We start from the raw sequence: 25,916 nt of genomic DNA, 5'->3' as shown, positions 1-25,916 counted from the left end.
ACCACCTCCTTCATTGCTCTAAGCTTTGGAGAATCCTCCTGCTTCCATCTGTATGTTATTTTGCACTGAGCTGCAGAGAGGCCTGCTGTTATCAGTTTTTGATTTTTACAGGAAGCCCTTGCTTTTCAATATTCCAATATGTATAATTTTGTGCTCATAGTGATGTCACCCCTTAATATGGTTTGAAGTTCCTTTTGCATCTGGGCCCAGAATACTGTAATCTTTGGACATGCCCAGCACAAGAAAATGCCCTCTTCATCATGCTAATTCCTTTACAGCACGCTAAGCATTAGTAAAAGGGCCCCACAAGTTGTTAGGATTTCTGCAATGGATGGTTAGTGCAGTGAATGAGAACCAGGAAATCCAGGGCTGAAATCTTGTTTTTCCCACTGACCTTCTTTGTGGCCTTAGGTCAGGTATACAACCTTGATTGTAAATCTTGAGCTTGGATATGGAAATCTAGAAAATCCAAATCCTAAAAACCAAAAGCTTGTATATATTGCCTATGTCCAGGACCTTCTGTAATTTCTTTGCAGAGTTTTGCAATCTTTACTTTTATTTATTTATTTAACATATTTATACCCCACATTTTCCCACTAGTTGCAGGCTCAATGTATGTATGTAGGGACATTTAGACATTGTTACAATTTAATATAAAAAAAAGTGCATTTTATTTACAAAATGCTTTTCTCTTTTCGAAGGATTATCAACTGTAGCTGACATACAAACTGGTGTGCAGCACATCTTAGCAGATATGATTGCTAAAGATAAAGAAACATTGGAACATATCAGAAACCTGTAAGTACTCTATTTCTGCAGAAATATGCAGGTTCAGATTGTTCTGCTTACTTTTTCCTCATCCAAGATTTCATAAAGTCTGACTAATATCTGCTTAGTTTCCTTTATGCCGTTTCACTTATCACTTCATGTGTTTAGGAATCAACATTTGCTTATTTTTAACTTCTTAGAACACACAATGGGAGAATAGCAAAACAAAATAAGCTGCTGAGATATTTTGTTTTTAGGCAGACTCTTAATATCTGGCTATTTATTTATTTATACAGTGTTTGATATACCACATTGGTGTTTTTTTCCATTGAAGGGTGGTTTACAAACCAAAGCAATTTTATTTATTTTAGTTTATTTGTGACATTTATATCCCACATTATCCCAAACAAGTGCTCCTCTCTGGCCCAATGGGAGAGGAAGACCCCTCGGATTACAGGCCTGTCTCTCGACACTTCCGCCCAGTCTGGCAGGAGTCCAGTGGTCTGAGGTGGGGAAGACTCGGCCATCTTGCGAGGGGTATTTTGCTGAGTCTGATGTGGACCACACGGGTGTCTGAAGTAGAACTGGAGGACCTCTCGGAGGAGCGTTCCCTTCATTTACCTTCAGACCCTCCCCTCCTCAGCAAAGGAGGAAGAGTATCCCAGAGGAGCCCTCCTTTGTCCCTTTTTTTGAAAGAAATGGCCAAGTCTGTCCCATTTAAGTTGGAGGTCGAGATATTTGACTATGCTGCCCCTCCTAGGCCTGTTTTATTCTGTTCCTGGTTGCACCTACACAACAGGTTTTTATGTTCAGTTCACTTTAATTGGTTCCTGAATGGCCTTGCCTAATACAAGTCCCCATTGGCTGTTTGTTGTTGTTGATGAGCCTGGTTGCTAAGGATTCCCATCTATGTCCTGCTTGTTCTCGGAGAAAGCAAAGTTACTCACCTGTACTACTACTACTACTATTTAGCATTTCTATAGCGCTACAAGGCATACGCAGCGCTGCACAAACATAGAAGAAAGACAGTCCCTGCTCAAAGAGCTTACAATCTAATAGACAAGAAATAAAGTAAGCAAATCAATTAATGTGTAGAGGAAAGAGGAGAGGAGGGTAGGTGCAGGCGAGTGGTTACAAGTGGTTACGAGTCTACTACTACTACTACTATTTAGCATTTCTATAGCACTACAAGGCGTACACAGCGCTGCACAAACATAGAAGAAAGACAGTCCCTGCTCAAAGAGCTTACAATCTAATAGACAAAAAATAAATAAAGTAAGCAAATCAAATCAATTAATGTGAACGGGAAGGAAGAGAGGAGGGTAGGTGGAGGCGAGTGGTTACAAGTGGTTACGAGTCTAAAGCAATGTTGAAGAGGTGGGCTTTCAGTCTAGATTTAAAGGTGGCCAAGGATGGGGCAAGACGTAGGGGCTCAGGAAGTTTATTCCAGGCGTAGGGTGCAGCGAGACAGAAGGCGCGAAGTCTGGAGTTGGCAGTAGTGGAGAAGGGAACAGATAAGAAGGATTTATCCATGGAGCGGAGTGCACGGGAAGGGGTGTAGGGAAGGACGAGTGTGGAGAGATACTGGGGAGCAGCAGAGTGAGTACATTTATAGGTTAGTAGAAGAAGTTTGAACAGGATGCGAAAACGGATAGGGAGCCAGTGAAGGGTCTTGAGGAGAGGGGTAGTATGAGTAAAGCGACCCTGTAGCAGGTATTCCACAAGGACAGGAGGACACACAGTACCACATACCTTCCCATCTTCCTTTAGGAGTTGTATTCTCTAAGCTATAGTAATCAACTGCTAGTCCTGCGCGGTTGAAGCAGATGTGAAGGCATGCGTGCATGGTTGAGGCTGCCATAAGTTTCTAGAAAAATTATAAAGCTGAGCAGATTCCACACTGGGGTCATCATCATAATGTCACCCTCCTGTGCTAATGTGTGACTTGTTACTCTAGGAGTACATCTGCTACAAGTGAATAATTTCACATTAATGCAGGTTTCTAATACTGTTCTATATTTGTTCATAGCAAATTAAAGTAGTAGGCTTGAAATTTCCCCTTCTTTTTCCTTTATAGAAAGTTCTGAATTTAGTAAAGCATGGGATTTGTACAGACAGTCCTATGGTGTGAGCAAGTGAAGGGAGAGCCAAAGGTTGGTGCTGTTGTAACAGGAAAGGAAAATAGATTAAAAATCAGCCTTCAAGCTTTAACTGCCCTCAGCATGGATGGGCAGGGCAATTTTCATAAGGCATGTACCTGGGGTAAGCCACATTGTTCATAAGCATTTACAGGATGGTGTTAAGGCAGTAGAGACCCTGTGTTGTGCATACTCACAGATAAAGCAGGTTCTAAGGAAGTTTTCAAAGGGAAAGTATGTGCATTTTTTTTCCCTTTGAGACCTGATTCAAAGGTACTCATGGACTTGAAGTTATATCCTATATAATAATTCTCACCTCCAACAGGATGTGCTTGGGACCGTGCCTGCCGGAAGTGGTCTGCTAGGCAGGCACGCACTGACCTCAGTGATAGACAATTTGGCAAAGCAAAACAATCTGAGTGCTGGCCATTAGGACACAGGGTTGATAGGAGAGTTTTAAAAGACTGAAGGAACCGAAAGTGTTAAATGGGGGGAGGGGGGGAGTTCTGAAAGACTGAAAGACATGAACATTTGGGAAAGGAACACAATCTGAATGCTGGCCATTAGGACACAGCGTAGATAGGAGAGTTTTAAAAGACTGAAGGAAACGAAAGTGTTCAGGTGGGGGGGGGGGGGGGGGGGGGGCGGGGTGGGGGCAAGTTCTGAATGAATGAAAGAAATGAAAATTTACGAGAGGAACACAATCTGAGCCGGGCATTTGTACACAGGGTAGATAGGACACTTTTTAAAAAAAATGAAGGACATGAAAGTATTACATCTTGGGGGAGGGGTGAGGAGGAAAGCGGTGGGGTATCCGGATACTGGGCGTTAGGGCCACGGGGGTACATAGACTTTTGAAAGCCTTAAGGAACCCAAAGTGTGGGAAGGAGGAGGAAAAGGAGGGGAGGGAACGGGGTGAGGGGCATTAGGAACAGGGGAGGGGGCCCCGTCACACACTCTGATTCTCACACACACACACTTTCACACAGACAGTCTCACTCTGTCACACACCCGCACATTCACTCTGGCTCTCTCTCTCAAACATACACACTCCCAGGAAAACCTTGCTAGCGCCCGTTTCATTCGTTCCAGAAACGGGCCTTTTTTACTAGTAAGTATATATGAAAACTGTATCATCTATGTCCAGCTTCACTTGGATCTTATGCTTTCTTTTCCCTTCTTTTCCCCCTTGCTCCTTCATTTCTTATATTTCTTTTCTTTCTTCATCTATCCCCCTCTTTTTGTCTTCATATACGTTTCCTACCCCAAAGCCCATGTCTTTATACAGTGGGTTTTGCTGACCCCAAGCTCATGATTTTTCTTTTTTTTCCCTTACTATAATTAGGGCTCTTGGTTTCTCATGGTGTTATGATAAAAGCCACAACATTCATCCCTTGCTGTAGAGTTATTGGGCAACCCGTAGATTCATAGGAACCAGGAGCCTCTCTCCCTCTTTCCAAACCTACCCCACATCCCTCCAAGCCACTGTCTTCTTAGATACCTCCTCTCGCCCATCTTCAACATTGATAAGAGCTGGAAAAAGGAGGAGGACAGCAATAGTGCCTCAGACTGCATTTCTTCCTTTGGAGCCGGTGTGTTGCAATTTGAACCAAGCAATACTACGGTGTCCCATACTGTTCAGAATGCAATCAGAGTTCCTGACAGCAGCAGAAGATGCTGAAGGGATGATTGTCTTTGAGGATTATGGGTGGCACAGAGTCCAGGAGAGATGCTGTGAGAGGACTTCCAAAGAGAAAGAGAACTTTACTAGTGAGTATTCTATCTGTTGAGAAATTGCGTTTAAACGTGGGAAAGGTAGACTTAAAGGGAAATTGGGCTTGATATACTGCCTTTCTGAGGTTTTTGCAACTACATTCAAAGCGGTTTACATATATTCAGGTACTTATTTTGTACCAGGGGCAATGGAGTCACAAGGAGCTGCAGTGGGAATCGAACTCAGTGCCCCAGGATCAAAGTCCACTGCACTAACCACTAGGCTACTCCTTCACTCATTCCACCAATAAGAGCCAACCTCATCAGTGATGTCACAATGGCTTGATTGCCCGGTACTTGGCTCACTTCTGATATTGTGATGTCATAAGGGAAAGGGGGAAAGGGAAATTGGACTTGATATACCGCCTTTCTGAGGTTTTTGCAACTACATCCAAAGCGGTTCACATATATTCAGGTACTTATTTTGTACCAGGGGCAATGGAGGGTTAAGTGACTTGCCCAGAGTCACAAGGAGCTGCAGTGGGAATCGAGCTCAGTTCCCCAGGATCAAAGTCCACTGCACTAACCACTAGGCTACTCCTCCACTGGGGCTGATATTTAGCCAGCGGCGAGCAGCGCGATTAAAGTCCGCTATTAGCGCTGAACCCAGAAATTCAATACTGCACCATATTAGGCTGTTGACATTGAATTTCCAGGTTCATTTTTGGCTGCCGGAACTTAACCAGTTAAGCTGATATTCATCGCAAACTGGTTAAATATCTAGTGGTTAAAGTTAGGACTGCTATTTATGTGATCCTATTTAACTGCTAAACCTGGCGCTGAATATTAGCACTAACTGGCTATATCGCGCGATATAGCCGGTTAGCCACTATGCATTAACCGCAGATATTTAATGGAGATAACCAGTTATCTGCTGAATATTTGCAGTTAGCCAGTTAAATGCTATTTAAGCGATCAGCGGCTATTGCTCATAAGTACATAAGTGTTGCCATACTGGGACAGACCAAAGGTCCATTAAGCCCAATATGCTGTTTCCAACAGTGACCAATCCAGGTCACAAGTACCTGACAAGATCCCAAAACAGTACAATACATTTTATGCTGCTTATCTCAGAAATAAGCAGTGGATGTTACCACGTCCATTTTAATGCTGACCGGTTAAATAGCGCTGAACGTCAGGGGGACTGAGCTTACTTATCTAACTCTAAGTTACTCTGCTTATTTAGCAAAAGCAGTTAAGGGAACAGATTTTAACATTTAAAATCTATGCTACAGTTTTGTAGGCTAGCATTTAAAGGTATTATTTTAGAGTTTACCATAGCATCAGTGTAGAACACAGCTAATAATCTCTGTTTAGAGTTCAGCATCACTTTAAACGACAGCTTAGCCATTTAAAAGAAAATAAATTCTATCAATACAAGCAATGCAAGGTAGGGCCATACTTGATGGAACTCCTCTCATATGAGGAAAGGCTAAAGAGGTTAGGGCTCTTCAGCCTGGAAAAGAGACGGATGAGGGGAGATATGATTGAGGTCTACAAAATCCAGAGTGGTGTACAACGAGTAGAAGTAAATCGATTTTTTTACTCGTTCCAAAAGTACAAAGACTAGGGGACACTCGAGGAAGTTATAAGGAAATACTTTTAAAACAAATGGGAGAAAATACTTTTTCACTCAACAAATAGTTAGGATCTGGAACTCTTTGCCGGAGGATGTGGTAGCAGCGGTTACCGCATCTGGATTTAAAAAAAGGTTTGGACAAGTTTCTGTAGGAAAAGTCCATAGTCTGCTATTGTGACAGACAAGGGGAAGCCACCGCTTGCCCTGGGATTGGTAGCATGGAATGTTGCTGCTATTTGGATTTCTGCCAGGTATTTGTGACTGGCAGAGGAGAGACTTCCGGGTTAGCGCTTAGTAGCGCAAGGAGATTGAGCGGCAGCCGGCACTGGCAGGCAGCGTGTGGGAATCGCGACTGCGAGCGGAGCCTGCGACTGAAATCGCCGTCAGGAACTTTGCTGCTGGGCGGGCCTGACCCGAAATCGGGTGGGCGTGGCTACGCCCCTGCCTCATCTGCAGAAGTCTTGAATAGTTATTGTTTTATTTTAAAATCTTTTTATTAAAGTATGAAAAGGAACAACATTATATGCAAATGTTGTTTATAAATCACAAGTAGAAAAACAATGACAACAATGAGCAACTATAATATCCACTCCCCCCACTCTCTACTCTTCCAACCCCAACAATAGCTGACTTGTGCTACCTCAAGGAATCCTAATCCACTAAACACAACCTGTTCTGTATGCCCTAGCAGGTGAGAAATATGCCCTACGAAGCACTGTTACAATTTTTTAATCTGTGGATAAATAATAAGTCATCAACAATCTCAGGATTCAGTCTAGCTCTCCTGACTTCCACAGTTCTTCCTGCGATAGAAAATGTCTTCTTAGAGGATGTGCTGGTAGCAGGAATGCACAGGATTCCCCGCGCAAATTTTGCGAGTTGTGGACATCGTCATCTGCATCACTCAAACATAAATAACTATACAATTCATTAACAGCCTTCAAAGTAGAGAATGACACGGGGACAAAGTTTGTCCCTGCGGGCACGATCCCTGTCCCCACCCTGTCCCAGCAGGCTCTGTCCCCATCCCTGTGCTTACTGCAGGTCCCCATTCCCTTGTCGTTCTCTATGTAGGAGGACCTCCAGAGAGGAAGAGAACTTTACTGGTGAGTATTCTACCTGCTCAGAAATTACTTTTTAAACTTGGGAAAGGTAGACTTGGTGTTGGAGAAGTAATTTCAGTGTCTTTATTTTAAGTTCATCTGCTTATTTAGCAAAAATAGTTAAGAGAATATTTTTTAGTATTTAAAGTCTCTTAACAGTTTGATAGGCTAGCATTTAAAGGTACTATTTTACAGTTTACCATAGCATCAGTGTAGAGCACAGTTAATAGTCACAGGAGATTTCTGTTTAGAGTAGCCACCGTTGGATATGGATGTTGTAAAGCAAACAGGAGTGAAGAAGCCTGGATACAAGGGTTTTGAAATTCTGAGTCAAAAAAGATAAGTGCTTTGTGTCTTTTGATAGTTTTTGGATTAAAGTTGGACTGTTTTAAAGAATTAGTTATTTAATAAATAAAAAGAATACGGTAGTGGAAGGTTTTTATGCCGAGAACATTTTTTTAGTTAAGAACTTGAGGCTTTTTTCCTTCCATTCTTTAAGGAATTTGATAAAGAATTTGTTGATCTATTTGAGTTAATAAGAATGTTCTTCACGATCTTCCTGGTGTTTGTGTAGTGGATACTATCAAGGACTATTGTTCCACCTTGTGGCGTCTTTCTCATACTACATTATAATATAGAAGGGTCTTTACCTTCAGGAAGAGAACTTACCTCCCTTTTTCTAAAGCAGCATCCGTCTTATTCTAGAACTCACGAAAGAGAAAGAGGACAACCTAAACAAGTTGCTTCTGTCCAATCCTAGCAACTTTTCTCTTTTTTGATTGTGCTGAATGAACACTGCCACTTTCTTTACATAGTAACATAGTAGTTCATAGTTCATCAGGGCCGTGCCAAGGGTCTCTGGTGCCCCCCTGCAGACTATCACTTGGTGCCCCCCCCCCCCCCCCCCCCCCCGTCTCACTTCTTCATTAGATGTTTCTCCATTGCTACCTGTCTTTCCTTTAGACTGAAAACTACAGGCCCAGCCAGACCTGACAAAAGGGTCTACCACACCCTTCAATGTCAAGCATATACTAGAAAACTGTAAATTAGCTTACACAGGAAAGCAGTTTAAAAAAATAAACACAATTCCTGCTGTTTCTTAACACTGCTCTCCAGAGAAAGCACTGCCTTTATAAAGAGGCTTTTCAGTGGGACTTAGCCTATTAAAAACTATTAGCATAATTAGGAATGGCCAGCCCTTGTAACTGCAGAGACCTAAGCTTTGATTATGCATGTTCCTGTCTTTGTTACAGTGGGGGGGGGGGGGGGTCTCTTCATCTCATTTACACAGTCTGACCTCCCTGGCTCACTGGGAGCCCAGTCTCTTGGAGACTGCTATACATTGCAAAATAAGATAGCAGATGTAAATTCTCAAAGTGGACATATTCCAAACACTAAAATGAAAATAAAACGATTTTTTTCTACCTTTGTTGGCTGGTGACTTTCTTTTTCTGATCATGCTAGCCCAGTATCTGATTCTGTTGCTGGTATCTGTCCTCTTAACTCTGTTTCCAGGGCTTCCTTTCCACTGTATGTATCCCTCATTGATAAGTCTCTGACTCTAAAGTTTAGCAATTTCATTAAAGCAAAATGTATTTTCAAATATCACAAACTCTCCTTATCCAAGCAGAATGTTTTATATAAAAACAAACACACAAAAAAAGCAATCAGATTTTTACTTACCAGCTATTCTACACTATACGTCAGCTAAACTTCCTCAGCCAATTAAATGGATTTTAGCTGTAGCTATGATAATTATGTACACATCATTGCAGTCATGCCCTCCTCTCAGTGTACATGCTCAAAAAACAAAAACTTTGAACCACTTACACATAACAATGACACTATTTATTTTTTATTTCTCCCCAGTCTCACTTGCACACCTGCCTCCAAACCTGTTCTCTTTAATTTGAATGTTGTTCCAGCTCACCCTGAATGAAAGTTGTTCACACACCAAAGCCATAAATAGCTGCTGGTTGTACTCTTTGAAGCAGCTTTAGCAGCACTGCTGGGCTACCTTCACTTCCTGATGCGGGAAGGGCAGGGGAGAGAGGAGAATCACAACTTCAGGTAAAAGATTTTGCAAGTGAGTGGCGCCCTCTAGAGGTCGGCGCCCCCCTGCATTGCTTACCTCGTGTCAGCACGGCCCTGTAGTTCATTATGGATGTTCTCACATATTTTCGAACATGAGACACTATTTTCTGTTTGAAAATGGCTGCGAGATAGACATTTTTCTTGGATGTTATGAGCAGGACATCCCAGTTCTGACTTGAATGTCCTTTCGAAAATGCCTCTCTATGTCTGATATTCAAGGCCCTTAAATGGACCAGAGTACTTGAAGAATAGGATCTCCCTCTGGGCATCTCCAATGTTGCCAATACCCTCCCAAGGATTATCCCTAACTCTCTCCAAAAGAAATCATTCAATGTGACACTCACCTACAAGCTGCCTCCGGAGTAACCCCCACACTCAGGAATGCACACCCAGAAAGACTTTGCTCAACACCAGACTACCTGTACTTCAGGGAGCAGGTGAAATCTTGACTCTTCTGCCAAGCCTTTAATGGAAGAAGTAACTAACTAGCTGGTCACACACGTGGACTATCACTGGCTGCACATACTGTAGCAGGACTTGCTCATTCACTCTTACTCTAGCTGAGATCATTTTCATGTACCATTTTTGACTCCACAAGCAATATTTCCTTAAGTTAGATACCCTCATTTTCTAACTCATATTACTCTGCCTGTATTTTCCATGACACCCAGTGTTGACTATTAAGATGTTTTAATGTGTTATTGTGTTGACCTTGTAAATAGTATACATTGGCATTTAATTTATTCTGTGGCTCATTTTCAAATTAGTTAGTCTTACAAAGTTCCATAGGTTATTATTGGGCTCATTTTCAAAACAGAAAAATGTCTAAAAAGTGGCATAAAGCAGCATTTGGACGTTTTTCTCACAAAAAACTTCCAAATCAGTATTTTTGAAACCTATTTCTAGACGTTTTTCTATGAAGTCCGTCAGAAATGCATCTAAATCGCGAGGGAGCGTGTCAGGGGTGTGTTCAGGCTGGGACTTGGGCGTCCTAAGACTTAGATGTTTTTCAGCCATAATGGAACAAAACAAAACCATCCAGGACTAAAACTAAAACGTTTTGAGCTTGACCTGTTTTTATAACGAATAATGCACAAAAAGGTGCCCTAAATAACCAGATGACCACTGGAGGGAATCAGGGATGACCTCCCCTTATTTCCACCAGTGGTCACTAACCTCCTCCCACCCCCCAAAAAAATGTGATGAAGAACATTACTTGCCAGCCTGTATGCCAGCCTCAGATGTTATACTCAGGTCCATTAGAACAGCATTCATGTCCCTGGAGTAGTCTAGTGTTGGGTTCAGTGCACTGCAGACAGGTGGTCCCAGGCTCCTACCTCCCCCTACCTGTTACACTTGTAGAGGAAACTGTGAGCCCTTCAAAACTCACCAGAAACCCAATGTACCCACATATTGGTGCTCCCTTCACCTGTAAGGCCTATGGTAGTGGTGTACAGTTGCGGGTAGTGCGTTTTGGGGGGCTCAGCACACAAGGTAAGGAAGCAACGGTGAGATGTGTTCCTGGAAGCATTTTATGAAGTCCACTGCAATACCCCCTAGGGTGCCCTATTGCTGTCCTGGGATGTCAGGGGGACCAGTCTACTAAAAATGCTGGCTCCTCCTACATCCCAGTGGCTTGATTTTGTGCGTTTTGCACTTGGATGTTTCTTTTTTTTAAATGGACCAATCACAAAACCTTGTTCAAAACAGTATTTTTAAAAACAAAAGATAGACGTTTTTCTTTTTTGAAAATGACCTTCTTTCCTATTCAGATATTGGACTTTTTTTTGCAACACGTCCAAAGTCGGACTTAGACGTCATATCGAAAATGCCCCTCCACGTAACTTTGTAAGTCTAAGTACTTTGAAAATATACCTCCAAGTTTCTTATATGCTGTCTGAAAGCTATTGAAGCGGTGTTCAGTAAGGTACTGTGTGTATTTTTCTGTCTTTGGAGAGCTCACAATCTAAGGGGCCCTTTTACTAAAGCCCAGCATTCGCTGAATGCTAAGAAAGCCTATAGGTATAAAATGCACGCTGAGTTTTAGTAAAAGGGCCCCTATGTTTGTGCCCGAAGTGAGGGTGGGTTGACTGACTTGCCCAAGATCACAAGGAGCTGCAATATGTGTATTGTTATGTGAATCTGTTTGCTGCTGTAATTGCCTGTTGTCTTATATCCAGCTTATTGTTCCTGTACACTGCCTTGGGTGAATTTCTTCAACAAGGTGGTAAATAAAGAGAGAAATACTATGTGAAAGTATTGCTAATCTTAGATTTTTCTTTTTACTGTTTTAGTTGCAAATATAATTATATTTCTATCCAGTCGAGTTTGGCCAAAGCAACGTCTAAAGAAGGGAATGTGAAAGACGTTGACAAATTCCACCTATATCACAACTTTAGTTGCAATATCAATAGAATTCAACATCATCAGGTAATTGCAGAGACTGAAGACTGTTATAGAAAGACAAAAACTTGATAAGTGACAGTTTATCTTTTGTGCTACGTTACCTACCACTGCAAAGACTGTTACTGACCAGTTAATGTCTTTGCACAATATTGGTATAATTTATACGTGGGAAGAAATCATTAAACATTTTGGGCCCTGTTTACTAAGGTGTGTTAGTGTTTTTAGCGCACCTACACTTAACTTGCGCACTAACCATTTAGGCACCTATAGGAATATTGTAGGCACATACATGGTTAACGTACGTTAAAAATGTTAATGTGCCTGTAACGCTGCTTAGTAAACAGGGCCCTTTATGGGCAGTGAAAAAAAGGGAAAATTCTAAAGCTTTCAGCTTTTGTGGAATGTTCTTTTTAAAAGTTTCTTTATCACTGTCTTGATTCCTCAGATTTATTTGATTAGGTTGCAGGCCTTCTGAGGTCTTGAAGCTAAAATAATTGGGGAGATTTTAAACCAGATTTAAGTTTTAGTAATAGTGGGTTAAAATAGTGTCAAAGCCTGTAGGTGGGTCTGCTTATACAATTTTATAGCATCTTTTTTCCATTGTTTCAGTTTCCTAAAGCATCTTAAAGGGTACATTGAGGGGCATTTTTGACCGGGGACGCCCATCTCTAAGGGCGAAGGGGCGGGACCGACCGTATTTTCGAACGAGATGGCTGGCCATCTTTCGATAATACGGTTGGGGCCAGCCAAATGTCAGAGATGGCTGGGTTTGAGATGGCCGGCCTCGGTTTTGGCCAATAATGGAAACAAGCCGGCCATCTCAAACCCGGCCAAATCCAAGGCATTTGGTCATGGGAGGAGCCAGCATTTGTAGTGCACTGGTCCCCCTGATATGCCAGGACATCAACCGGGCACCCTATGGGGCACTTCTAACAATTAAAAAAAAAAAAAAATTTAAAATAGCTCCCAGGTGCATAGCTTCCTTACCTTGGGTGCAGAGCCCCCCCAGATCCCCCCAAAACCCACTCCCCACAACTGTACACCACTACCATAGTCCTAAGGGGTGAAGGGGGGCACTTACATGTGGGTACAGTGGATTTCGGGTGGGTTTTGGAGGGCTCCCATTTTCTACCACAAGTGTAACAGATAGGGGGGGGGGGGATGGGCCTGGGTCCACCTGCTTGAAGTCCACTGCACCCACTAAAACTGCTCCAGGGACCTGTATACTCCTGCGATGGACCTGAGTATGACATTTGAGGCTGGCATAGAGGCTGGCAAAAAAACTTTTTAAAGTTGTTTTTTTGAGGGTGGGAGGGGGTTAGTGACCACTGGGGGAGTCAGGTGAGGTGATCCCCGATTCCCTCCGGTGGTCATCTGGTCAGTTCGGGCACTTTTTTGGACCTGAAAAAAAAGGGACCAAATAAAGTGGACCAAATTCTCGCCAGGGACGCCCTTCTTTTTTCCATTATCGGGCGAAGCTGGCCATCTCTTAGGCACGCCCCTGTCCCGTGTTCGCTACCCTTCCGACAGGCCCCCTTGAAGTTTGGCCGGCTCAACGACGGACTGCAGTAGAGGCCTGCCAAAATCGGCTTTCGATTATGCCAATTTTGCCGGCCTTGAGAGATGGCCGGCCATCTCCCGATTTGTGTTGGAAGATGGCCAGCCTTCTCTTTCGAAAATAAGCTGGATTATGTATCTTAGAAGAGCATTTCCTCCCTTTATGAGACAGCCTCAGCAAATGTGGAGTGATGCTCTTTCTAAGCCCCAGCAGGCAACATCTGCAGCAACATCTGTCCAACAAAGACAGCTGCCTTCCTTTTGACTGTCTTCTATAATCGTAGCCAGTGTCCTTCCAAAATATACACCCTTCTCTGCCTGTCAGCAGTTGGGTGCAATTTTTTATTGCACATTGAGAAGATCACCATGGATTTCTGGATTCTTAACATTAAGACAGCTCAACCACATACAAGCTTGCTCTGGGAAGAAGTCAGTCTCTTATTACAATCCAGTGCAGTAAAGCCTTTTCTTCTTCAGGAAAGGAACTAAGACTTTTATCCCAGATACTCGTTGGTTCCCAAGAAAATGGGAGGCTTATGCCATATTCTGGACCTCAGATACATCAACCTTTTCCTGTATAAGGAAAAGTTCAAAATGAGCACACTTTCTTCCTTTTTCCTCTGCTTGAAGAAGGGAGCCTGGCTATGCATTCTCTATCTGACCTATGCTTACTCACATATTCAGATCCATTCACATTTCAGACAGTATCTCCAGTTCATGATTCAGACGGACAATGAACATGACATGAAAGGGAGCCGACTCGGGAGTAATGTCAGGAAGTATTTTTTCACCGAGAGGGTGGTAGATACCTGGAATGTCCTCCCGCGGATGGTGGTGGAGATGGAAATGGTAACGGAATTCAAAAATGCATGGGATAAGCATTAGCCAATCAAACTTAACAATTAAAATACCATCAGCTAACAACTGTAACTTAGCTATTTAAGTTACAGTTGTTAGCTGATTGTATTTTAATTGTTAAGTTTTGATCGGCTAATGTTTATCAAAATGTTGACCATGAGGTGGTTATTAATGTATCTGTTGGGGGTTTATTTAGTATGGGGATGGGATGGACTATTACAGACTGCTGATTTACCGGTATGGCAGGCGATTGCTGTTGCTACATCTTATTCTTGTGTAAAATTTTCTTTAGGATCCTTTATCAATAGGAATAATTTAGTTAATTGTAAGGATAAGGTGCAGCATGAAATTAGAGAATTATGGATAGAAGTAAGAGTAAAGTTCCTAGAGCAATTTTGAAAGGGTTCAGAATAGGCAGTTGCAGCAAATTCCTCGGTTTTTTGAGTATTCAGAATCCTTCACGCCTATCCCGTGCGCCTATGTGAATATTAGATTAGTGGCGAATAAGATAGATGCTGTTAGGGATCTATTGTCGGATAATCAGGTAGGAGTGTTATTTTTGACTGTGACATGGATTCATTTTAAGAAGGACCCTAGATTAAGGAACTTATGTCCTGTTTGTTATAAACAAAGTAAACAGCTGAAATGTTAACTTAAATCTCATATTCCTCACTGTGATTATCAAATTTGAATATAAGTGAAAATGAAAAAGGAGGAAAAAGATCTCAGATGTCTTAGCTCGGCAGCAAGTATAATCTCTTAGTGCCAGCACATCACAGACTCCAATCTTATCATTGGTCAAAAAAACCTCCAAAGTTTCAATTATATTAATTTTAATCATATTAATATAATTGAAAATGTGGAGGTTTTTTGACCAATGATAAGATTGGAGTCTGTGATGTGCTGGCGCTAAGAGATTATACTTGCTGCCGAGCCGAGACATCTGAGTAGAGTTACCATATTTGTTCCCCCCAAAAAGAGGACACATGCCACCCCCACACCCCACCCCCTGTCACATCTCCTGAGGGTGTCCTGTCCTCCCCTCCCCTTACCTTACCTTACTGTACTGCCCTGGTGGTCTAGTATCCTCTCTGGGGCAGGAAAGAACCCCCTCTTTCCTGCTCGAAGCAGCTGCAGACTGTCTTGCTGCCTTCCGTACCAGTGCTGATTCAAAATGGCTGCTGAGAGTGACCTCGCAAGACTTCTGCAGTACTCTCGCGAGGCTGCTGCTTGAACTCTCGGCAACCATTTTGAACCGGGGCCGGAGGCAGCAAGAGACAGTCTGCAGCTGCTCCGGGCAGGAAAGAGGGGGCTCTTTCCTGTCCCGAAGAGGTCACTAGACCACCAGGGTAGTATAGTAAGGGGAGGGGAGGATAGGACACCCCTAGGCCTGGCCGCCCGTCAGCCTGCCCGTTTTCCCACAAATCCACACAAACAGGCAGGCTGGCAAAACTCGACTGATTGCCCGGCGTGTCCTCAAAAAGAGGACATGTCCGGTTAAAACCGGACGTATGGTAACCCTACATCTGAGGTATTTTTTCTCCTTTTTCATTTTCACTTTCACATATTAAAATTTGATATTTACAGTGAGGAATACGAGATTTAAGTTAATTTTTTATCTCTTTGTTGTTACAGGTGACTTTTGCTGAAATAGTGTCTGGAGAACTTTGGAACTGTTGGTTATAAAACCATATATTTACCTAGGGAGAATAGGCTTTGCAATGCTGTATAGGTCTCTTTTTAAAGTTTAGATGTTAGATTTTATTAGTTCCCTGAATTTAGAGGTATTCTCGTGTGAGATCAGCAATGACTCGTTTGAAGGCACTCTTAATTGCATTTTATTTTATTGTATATCTGGGAAATGGTTGAATTCTAGGGATCTTCTCTATGAGTTTGTTGCTAAACAGCGAGTGCAGAGTGATGCTTTATTACTTGGAGATTTAAATTTACATCTAAATGAAGATTGCGATCCTAATCTACAAGATTTTAAAGAATTTTTGGATCATTCAGATTTTGTATGACCCAAGTTGCAGCAAACTCACAAGAAGAGACACCAACTTGATTTAATAGCATTATCTACTAATTTGGTTAATAATTGTATGGTAAGAACTAACTCAAGTGAGCAAGTTCTGTGGTCTGATCACTTTCTAATTGATTTTACATTATCTTGGAAAGAAAGGTTATTAAAGAAGGGAAAGGCCAAATATGATAAATATACCAGAGGGTAAAATTAATATATCTTTATTTTGGCAAAACGTAGATGAGAATATATTGCAGCCAACTGATTCCTTTATGAACATTATCTCTGATTGGAATGAGTTTAGTTGTGATCTATTAGACGATATTGCCCATGTAACTATTAAAAGGAAGATAGAAGATCTGATAAATGGTTTGATCAAGGATTACTCATTTTGTAACGGAAATGTAGGCAAAAGGAAAGATTATGGAGAAAAAATTCTACTGAGGAAAATAAGATTAGTTGGCATGTGGGTCATTCCATGCCAAGAGGTCTAAAATTAAAAAAAAGTTCCCACCATCATGTTCTCCAATTTTGTTCAAATTTTATCTGTTGCGCGAGTCAGGTGTTAAACGAAGTTTCCCAAAATTTGAGGTCTCTAACTGCAATAGTTGCGGATCTAGACCCCCTTTTCTGAAAGGTTGTCAGTCCATGAGTGTGCAACATTTACCAAAATGCCATTTTTGGGGTCTAATAAAATCCAAACACATTTATAAGAATGGCTAAAAAATTCAAATCCTGTTTAGTTTTTGATGCTAATTCCGATGAATTAAATTTAAACATTATGGTTGCAAAATCCAGTCAAACAAGTTGACTCAAAGTGTGCATCAAAATTGGTCGCGACTCATCGGAACATATTTGGACCAATATTCAGACTGCAACAACTTCCGTGCAAACAAAGATACGGACTTGACATTTTGAACAAGCATTATGCTTGTGCTGGACATAATACTGGCAGATTTGCAGCTAACCAGCATCTATAACCGCCCTGCAGGATCTCTTCAAAGTTGGCACTGTCAGCGCAAATGGTAAAATGTACCAAAGTTCAGAGCCAATTATTAAAAAAGAGTCTGCCTGAATCAGCTTGTGAACAGTATCATCTGAAAGAGAAAATTGTGCTCTACAACACTGGGGGGGACACTCATTGAAGTTACATGGAAATACTTTTAAAACTATTTTTTTCACTTAACGAATAGTTAAGCTCTGGAATTCTTTGCTGGAGGATGGGGGAAACGTTTGGACAAGTTCTAGAAGAAAAGTCCATAATCTGCTATTTAGACAGACATGGGGAAGCCACTGCTAGCCTTGGGATTAGTATCTTGGAATATTGCTACTATTTGGATTTCTGCCAGGTACTTGTGATCCAATAGAATCCAAATAAGTATCCGTTAGTCTCTGGTCAATAAGTACACACTATCTCTTTTACAAGCCATGATAATTTTTGCCACCAAGTGATCTCTTTAGTGGATATTTTTGATTTTTTATGTACTTATTAAGGAGCACCCTCAGATATTCCCACTATAATAACTCACAGATAAATCACTGTGGTTTTTTTGTGGTACAGCACCTCATTCATCGGGTTGTTCCTTGTTTTGTTTTATTTTATCCCAATTCAAGTGCCATTAGGTTGGTGCAACACATTCCTATATTTTTAATTTCTTTAAAATAGCTTTTTTTTGTGTGTGTGTGCCCAATCAATCATAAAACATCTAACTGATAATCTCAGCTTAACAACCATGCAGGAACTGTTATAAAGTATAACCAATCACTTATCTGAATCGTGTATTGGAATAGTGCCCCGGCTGCATCAATATAATTCAATTCAGTCCTATGCCTTCCCCTGAAGACGCCCGACGCCGCGGGTTTCACTCTTCTTTCTTCAGGGACTAGTGATCTGTGATCTGCATTGGCCACTGTTGGAAACAGTATATTTTGAGGTGGGAGGAGGGAAGGAAGGCTATTATCTCCTCCTGTTTGAAGGTACTGGGGGGAGGGGTTGGGGGACACTAGATCACCAGTCCAGCCGTGGGTGGGTGGGTGGCTTGTAGGGACCACCAGGTTGTTTTCTTTTTAATTTAGTGGGGGGGGGGGGGGGTTGTGGGGGGTAGGGGGTCTGGAGGTCTACCTGACCTCCAGGCTATTGTGTTTGGGAGATGTGGGGCTTGCAAGCATGCCAATGCATGCTGAACAGAGTCTTCCCATTCCTCCCCAATGGCCTGTCGCCAGCTTCAAGCTGGTGTAGGGTTTACCTGGCAATTCCTAACGCCAGCTTCAAGCTGGTGTAGGGTTTGCTGCAGGAGCAGCGCCCTTGTTTGGCACACTGCTCTCTGAACATTAGGGAGTAATATTAATTCCTCTATTTAGCATGCGTTTGCATGCTACTTGCGCTCAGACCTGGCAAGCTCATTGTTACACGCGTTCGCCGGCTGTGATCCTAGGGCGCAGGCAAACGTGGGAGCTATTCTGGTGCTAATAGCCTCTAGCACCCGCGATTGCCTTTGATTATTGGCCCTTGAGTAAGTAGACTGAGGTGATTCCTCATGACAGCAGGAGGTAGGAGGAGGCACGCATCCATGGTGAAGTGACTAAAGCTTCTAGTACTTGCTAAGCTGGAGAAGCTTTCCCACACAGGCTCAATTGGTGACATCACCCTTGCTGTGAAGAATTGTATTCTCCTGTCCCTAAAAAAACACCTGCCAAGTTATAAGTAACTTGGTTTTACCATATTGGCTCTTAGCTTGAGTTCAGAGGTGATTTATGGCCTTCCAAGTGATCCGATACCCATGCTGATCCCAAGATCTCTAAATCACAGATGTTATATCTCTTTGTGGGCATTCACAGGTGTGATGTTGCAATTTTTATCACCTCCTTTGATGTTAGGTATGGGTTTTTTGTTTTTGTTTTTACCATGATGTCTGACAGTGCTGTTCATCAAGGATGTATAAACTTATCAGAAGCTTAAACCAATTTATAGGAAATGTTTATACATCCTTGATGAACAGCACTGTCAGACATCATGGTAAAAACAAAAAACCCATACCTAACTTTAAACTTCACATCTGTAAGAAATAACAGTCAGAAAACATCATTCCTATGCTTAATACACTTTCCTGATATTAGTATGTGATAAAAAATGAGCCAGTGTTGAATGATGGCTGCTGAATTATCAGAAGCTTAAACCAATTTATAGGAAATTTCTGACTGTTATTTCTTACAGATGTGAAGTTTAAAGTTTATTATAATTTGATCTAGTGCCCATTAGTGACCTTTCTGAGCAGTTTACATCATCATTAAATTTATCATACGTGTAGAAAATAAAAGAACCTTACAGTGTGATAGGACAGGGATTCGCTCTCCTAACCACTGAAACAGTCAATCAAGTGACTAACAGGTTCTCCAAGACTAACTGTAAACTGGATAGCTGCCCCAGCTACCCAATAAAATCTGCCCCCCACCGCTTCATAGCAGACCTCAAATCCCACATAAACTACTTGCTTCAACATGGTCTCTTCCCTAAGGATAACGGTAACATCCTCCTCACCCCGATACCAAAAGATACCAAGAAAAAAACAAATGATATCCCTAACTACTACCCAGTAGCATCTATCCCATTGGTAGTCAAACTGATGGAAAGCATGGTAACCAAACAACTTACTGATTACATAGGCAAATTCTCAATACTACACGAATCACAATCAGGATTTCGCGCCAACCACAGTACCGAAACAGTACTAATTACTCTCATAGCCAAATTCAAACAAGAAATTGCATTAGGCAACAATATACTTCTCCTACAATTCGACATGTCTAGTGCGTTGGACATGGTTAACCACAATATACTACTAAGCATCCTAGAATACTTCGGGATTGGCGGAAGTGTACTCAGCTGGACAAAGGTTTCCTAACCAATAGATCATATCAAGTGAAATCAAATTTGAACATATCATCACCATGGAAAGCAGACTATGGATTACCCCAAGCATCACCACTATCGCCGCTCCTCTTTAACCTAATGATGACCCCACTAGCCAAGTCCTTATCCAACCAAGGCCTCAACCCCTTCATTTACGCAGACGACGTCACAATATATATCCCTTATAAACATGATCTAGCAGAAATCATCAATGAAATCAAACTCAGCCTAAACATGAATTCATGGGCGAATGCATTCCAACTAAAACTTAACACAGAAAAAACACAGTCTCATCCCAATACAACATGAACAAACCTACCAACATAATCACCCCAGATCACAACCTCCCTATCTCCGACAGCCTAAAAATTCTCGGAGTTATTATTGACCGCAATCTCACACTGGAGAACCAAGCGAAAGCCACAACAAAGAAAATGTTCCACTCAATGTGGAAACTCAAACGAGTATTTCGCAACCTGGTACAAACCATGGTACTAAGTCATCTAGACTACTGCAATGGAATCTACGCAGGATGCAAAGAACAAATCCTAAAGAAACTCCAAACTGCGCAAAATACAGCAGCCAGGCTTATATATGGAAAAACGAGATTCGAAAGCGCCACACCCCTACTTGAAAAACTACACTGGCTGCCAATCAAAGAATGTATTACATTCAAAATCTGCACCATGGTCCATAAAATCATCTACGGAGATGTCCCAGGATACATGATCGATCTCATTGACCTACCAAAGAGGAACGCTTCAAGATCAACTCGAACATACTTAAATCTCCACCACCCAAGCTGCAAAGGAGTCAAATACAAATCAACCTACTCATCCAGCTTTTCCTATATAAGCACACAACTATGGAATGCACTACCAAACGCCGTGAAGACAACAAACAACCACCCAAAATTCCGGAGATTACTGAAAACTTACCTGTTCAGAAAGACATACCCTAACGATCCAACTTAAATGTCTTAACCATTCAATACAATAAAACCAAAGCTCGTACTGGAACTTAATTCTTCCCCCTTAAGATTCCCTAATGTGTCTAACACATGAACCGTCTTATATTACAACATCACTCTGTATTTGTTCATACCGATATTGGCAATCGCCTATACGGTACTATGTAAGCCACATTGAGCCTGCAAATAGGTGGGAAAATGTGGGATACAAATGTAACAAATAAAAAATAGAGCCAAGCTAGCAGCTGGCAATGGCAGTTCCCGGAATGTCTCCCAACAAGTAGCTTGGAAAAGAGATGGCTGAGGGGGGATATGATTGCGGTCTATAAAATCCTGATTGGTGTAGAATGGGTAGAAATGAATCGATTTACTCTTTCAAAAAGTACGAAGACCAAGGGACATACAATGAAATTGCACGGAAATACTTTTAAAACAAATGGAAGGAACTATTTTTTCACTCAAAGAATAGTTAAGGTCTGGAATTCTTTGCCGGTGGATGTGTTAACAGCGTTTAGTGTATCTGGGTTTAAAAAAGGTTTGTAGAACTTCCTGAAGGAAAAGTTCATAGTCTGTTATTGAGATGACATGGGTGGGGGGGTTGCTGCCTGCCCTGGAATTTGTAGCATGGAATGTTGCTACTGGTTGGGTTTCTTGTGGCCTGGATTGGCCAATGTTGGAAGAAGGATACTGGGCTAGATGGACCATTGGTCTGCCCCAGTATGGCTATTCTTATGTGGGCTGTCTCATGGGAGGTGTAAGGGTGGGTCAGGGCATTCTGGAAAATTGCTTATAGTATTATAAAATATCATGAATGCACACCCAACTTGCACACCAGGATTTGCACTTGGTTTCAGTTGTTGTAAGTCCTTGCATCCACTACAAAAAAAATAGGGAACACAAGAGGATACGTTATATGTCACGAAACAACTCAATTATAATCCTCTTATGGTGAGTACTTAATTTTTATAACTTTTACTGATTTTCTTAAAAATAGGGAAGAAAAGCCTCAACAGATTCCATTTTGGCAAAAAAGTCTGTAGGTTACAGGAGTTCTCTTTGTCATCATTGGCTAAGAAACCTCCCCAAAACTTTAATTAATCATAATCCAAAAAACTGGCACTTCGCTTGAAAGATGTACAGACTCCTTCCACAACTATTCCATGGCTGACAATGGCCAAAGTTTCAACAACTGCGTCAGGGTCCACGAAACACAAGCTGTTAAAATTATAGAAAGAAGGGATCAGAACATAGCTAGTGCTCCTTCAAACAACTCACTCACCTACCAAACTCCACTTTGTGGCTGTCTAACTCGGCTCTCCACAATCTTTTAAAATGGTGTCTATTTAAATAGACTGACGTCAGACACTACATGTTCATGTCAGCCTATCACAAGAAGTTTTCTAACCTATGTTATCAGCTGAGTCAGGAAAATCTTCTAATAAAAGTAGCACCATTCTATCTTCACATTCAGTCCCCTGGGTTCCAATGTCTTTAATTTGAAAATCCATTTCTCTACAAATTGTAGTAAGACGCGTCTTTTGTCTCCTCCTTTGCATAACGGTTCCGCCCTCTGTAATAAAATACACCAAAGAGATTCAAATGTGTGTTGTTTTATGTCACAGTGCATTGCTAATGGAGACAAAATCTTCCTAGTGTTGATGGTACTCTTATGTTCAGCTAGAGGGACTGACAGCTTTCTGGAGGTTTCACCAATATATAATTTTTTACCAGGACATTGAATACAATAAACCACAAAATCTGTCGAACATGATGTCATGGAATTAAGATTAATTCTTGTTCCAGATTATGGATCTATGAGGACAGATGAAACCATCATAATATTACACATCTGGCATGATCCACAGATGTTGTATCCTTCTACTTCAGCTAGAAAGACACTCTTCTCCTTGTCTGTTCTCTACATAGAAGGGCTTAGGAATATTTTAAAGATTTTTGCCTCTGCTATAAGCAAACCGTACAGTGGCCTCAGAAAACAGTGGCATAGTTTGCACAATATGCCAGTGTTTTCTAATAGCTGCCACCACTCAAGATTGTGGCTGTGAATTTCAAAACACATCAGAGTATCTTCGTCATCACTCTCCCTGTTCCTTGGTGTCAGTAAAAATTGACGATGGTTAAATTTAGCTCTTCTGTAGGCTGTTTTAATAATTTGCTTAGGATATCCCCTTTCTTCATGGAAGTCTTGATCTCTAGAACTTATACGACGCTATCTCAGAAATTGAGAGAAAGGAAGTCTATCTCTTAATTTCTTGGGGTGACAGCTACTATAATCTAGAAATGTATTTCTGTCGTTGCTTGTTCTAAAGATGGTTGTTTCAAAACCACAATCATCTTTCCTTACTAAGACATCCAAATATGGAATTACCATCTTGTCATAATGTATAGTAAGCTTCAAAGCAGAATGACATTGATTCAGATGTTGTACAAAACAAAAGCTTCTGATCACTTCCATAGGAAGTATGCCACAAACAAGTTAGCCCCCATTGCTACTCCAGATTTCTGTTGAAACAATTGTCTATCAAACTGAAAAAGTTTTCTTTCATGGTCATAGATGTTAAAGAAATGATAAATGAATTTGGAACCGTCTAATCTAGTCTCTGATCCAATGTAATAGTTAACACATCCATTGCTGCTTCCTGTGGGTTCACTGTATATAGGCTTACCACCTCCAGTGTGACCAACAAACAGTCCCTGAATGACTGATCAACCTGATTCAGGTGACACGTGAAATCTGTTGAATCTTTTATCTGGCTTGTTCCACAAACGGGCGCAAAAATATGTCAACGTACATGGACAAAGGTTCCAAAAGGGATCCCCTACTGGAAACTATTGGCCATCCTGGTGGATGATCCAAAGGTTTTTTTGTGAACTTTTGGTAATGTATAAAACACTGGAATTTGAGGATATCTAGTGTTCTAGATTATTTATTGGATATGTTTGCAAGCCCAATATCAGACAGTTTGTGTAAGAGAAGGTCATGGTCCACAAGGAGAAAAGCTGCGTAAAGGTCTAGTGAAAGAAGTATGCCACACTGGGAAAAGATCAAGGGTCCATCGAGCCAAGCATCCTGTCCATGACAGCGGCCAATCCAGGCCAAGGGCACTTGGCAAGCTTCCCAAACGTACAAACATTCTATACATGTTATTCCTGGAATTGTGGATTTTTCCCATTTAGTAGTGGTTTATGGAATTGTCCTTTATGAAACCGTCTAACCCCTTTTTAAAGTCTGCTAAGCTAACTGCCTTCACCACGTTCTCAGAAAGGATGAGTGTGGTAATGCCAACAAGCTGTGAAATCTTCGAAATCCAGTCTTAGGATGTAGAACATTGGTTCTTACAAGATCATCACCTGGATGACTTAGCATTATGCGTTTAGTAAGTTCCTAGACAATAGGAAGGTTAGTAATTTGACAAAAGTTGGATCTAAGAGAATCTCCTAGGCTAAGATCCTTGAGTTTTCGGTGAATATAGGTTGATTTCCAGAACTAGGGTACCTCACCTTGCTTTATACTGGTGGAGATCATGAAGTGAAGGAAGGAAATTAGTGCATGTTATAAATTGAAATGAAAGTGGGTCATGGGGTGCAAAAGTTGTTTGTAGTGATTTTAGTGTCTGAGCTACTGCAGACGGGGAGGGAAGACAGAATATTGAGAGAGTGCTGCACAGTGTACTTCCAGAGTGCTGTGAGTTATCAGGAGGAACCAGATTAGTGACTGTAGTTGACAGGCATAATGACAGTAAAGTATATATTTTGTCAGAAAAATAAGATGCTAACTTATCGGTCATTAAAGGAACAGCAGAGACAGTTCTTACTCTAGCTGAGTGAAGAATATGGGAATAATTTTTCATATTGATGCTATTGAAGTATGGTTTAGTTATGCAAAATAATCATATCACTGTCTATTAACTTTTTATTTATCTATCTGTCTATCGATCTCTATAATATGTATATGTGTATGTGTGTGTTCAGTTCAAATTGATCTTTTTGGAACAACATGGTCTGTTTTTTCCAGGAAAGGGAGTTTTAGAATGAATAATTGAATAAAAAACAGGTTTAAACTGTGTTCAGTAGTTTAAAATGTGATACTAGGAAGGACTGTAAAGATATATGAGAGAGATTATCTGTGTAATACTTCCAGAAGAATTTCAGTGTCATTTTATTTAGTACATGGAGTTGTTTGCTATTAATTTTATAATTAGTTCATTAATTGTTTTAATGAACTGATTATAGCTAGCATGGTTTTGTCACAGAAACCCGTTTGTGTGCTCTTACAGAGGCTGAGTTGATACTGAAAGTTTAGTCTTTAAGAATTTTGTGTCTCATTTGTCTTTGCTATGTGTTTTACTCAGATACTGGCCATTAACCGAGGGGAAAATCAGAAAGTCCTGACAATGAAGGTTAACATTCCTGACAGGCTGAAGGATGACTTTTGTAGGTGGTGTGTTAATCAAAGGTCTGTATATTTTTGTAAAGAAATATTTTTCTGTAGAACAAAACACTGAAATGCATCTTAATTGTCTTATTTACAGAATTTTGTAGTTTTTTTCATATATCTTTATATATTATTTGTATAAAATGTTGACAAGTGGATTTATAGTTCTAAGAATTACTTGTCTTACATTTTTACCTCTTTATTAAATGTGCTCATAGAAAAGGCATATTTAAGAATTCACAAGTCCACAGAAATTAAGCAAAATTCCCATGAATTCCATATGGTAA

The 25,916-nt window shown here is 41.1% G+C and overlaps 1 protein-coding gene across 3 annotated transcripts in view; it reads left to right on the top strand.

The window, feature by feature from the left end:
• Nucleotides 1-25,916, top strand: part of SRBD1 (S1 RNA binding domain 1) — a 283,827-nt gene that overhangs the window by 50,853 nt on the left and 207,058 nt on the right. For all 3 annotated transcript variants that reach the window (XM_030195807.1, XM_030195808.1, XM_030195806.1), the window contains 3 exons: nucleotides 702-798; nucleotides 11,750-11,885; nucleotides 25,547-25,650. In XM_030195807.1, the coding sequence (XP_030051667.1) occupies nucleotides 702-798; nucleotides 11,750-11,885; nucleotides 25,547-25,650 (337 nt within the window). The remainder of the gene's footprint in view (nucleotides 1-701; nucleotides 799-11,749; nucleotides 11,886-25,546; nucleotides 25,651-25,916) is intronic.

This window comes from Microcaecilia unicolor, chromosome 3 (assembly GCF_901765095.1).
Source record: "Microcaecilia unicolor chromosome 3, aMicUni1.1, whole genome shotgun sequence".
Taxonomy (NCBI): domain Eukaryota; kingdom Metazoa; phylum Chordata; class Amphibia; order Gymnophiona; family Siphonopidae; genus Microcaecilia; species Microcaecilia unicolor.
The sequence above is the reverse complement of the archived record's forward strand: the minus strand, read 5'-3'. Positions and strand labels throughout refer to the sequence as shown.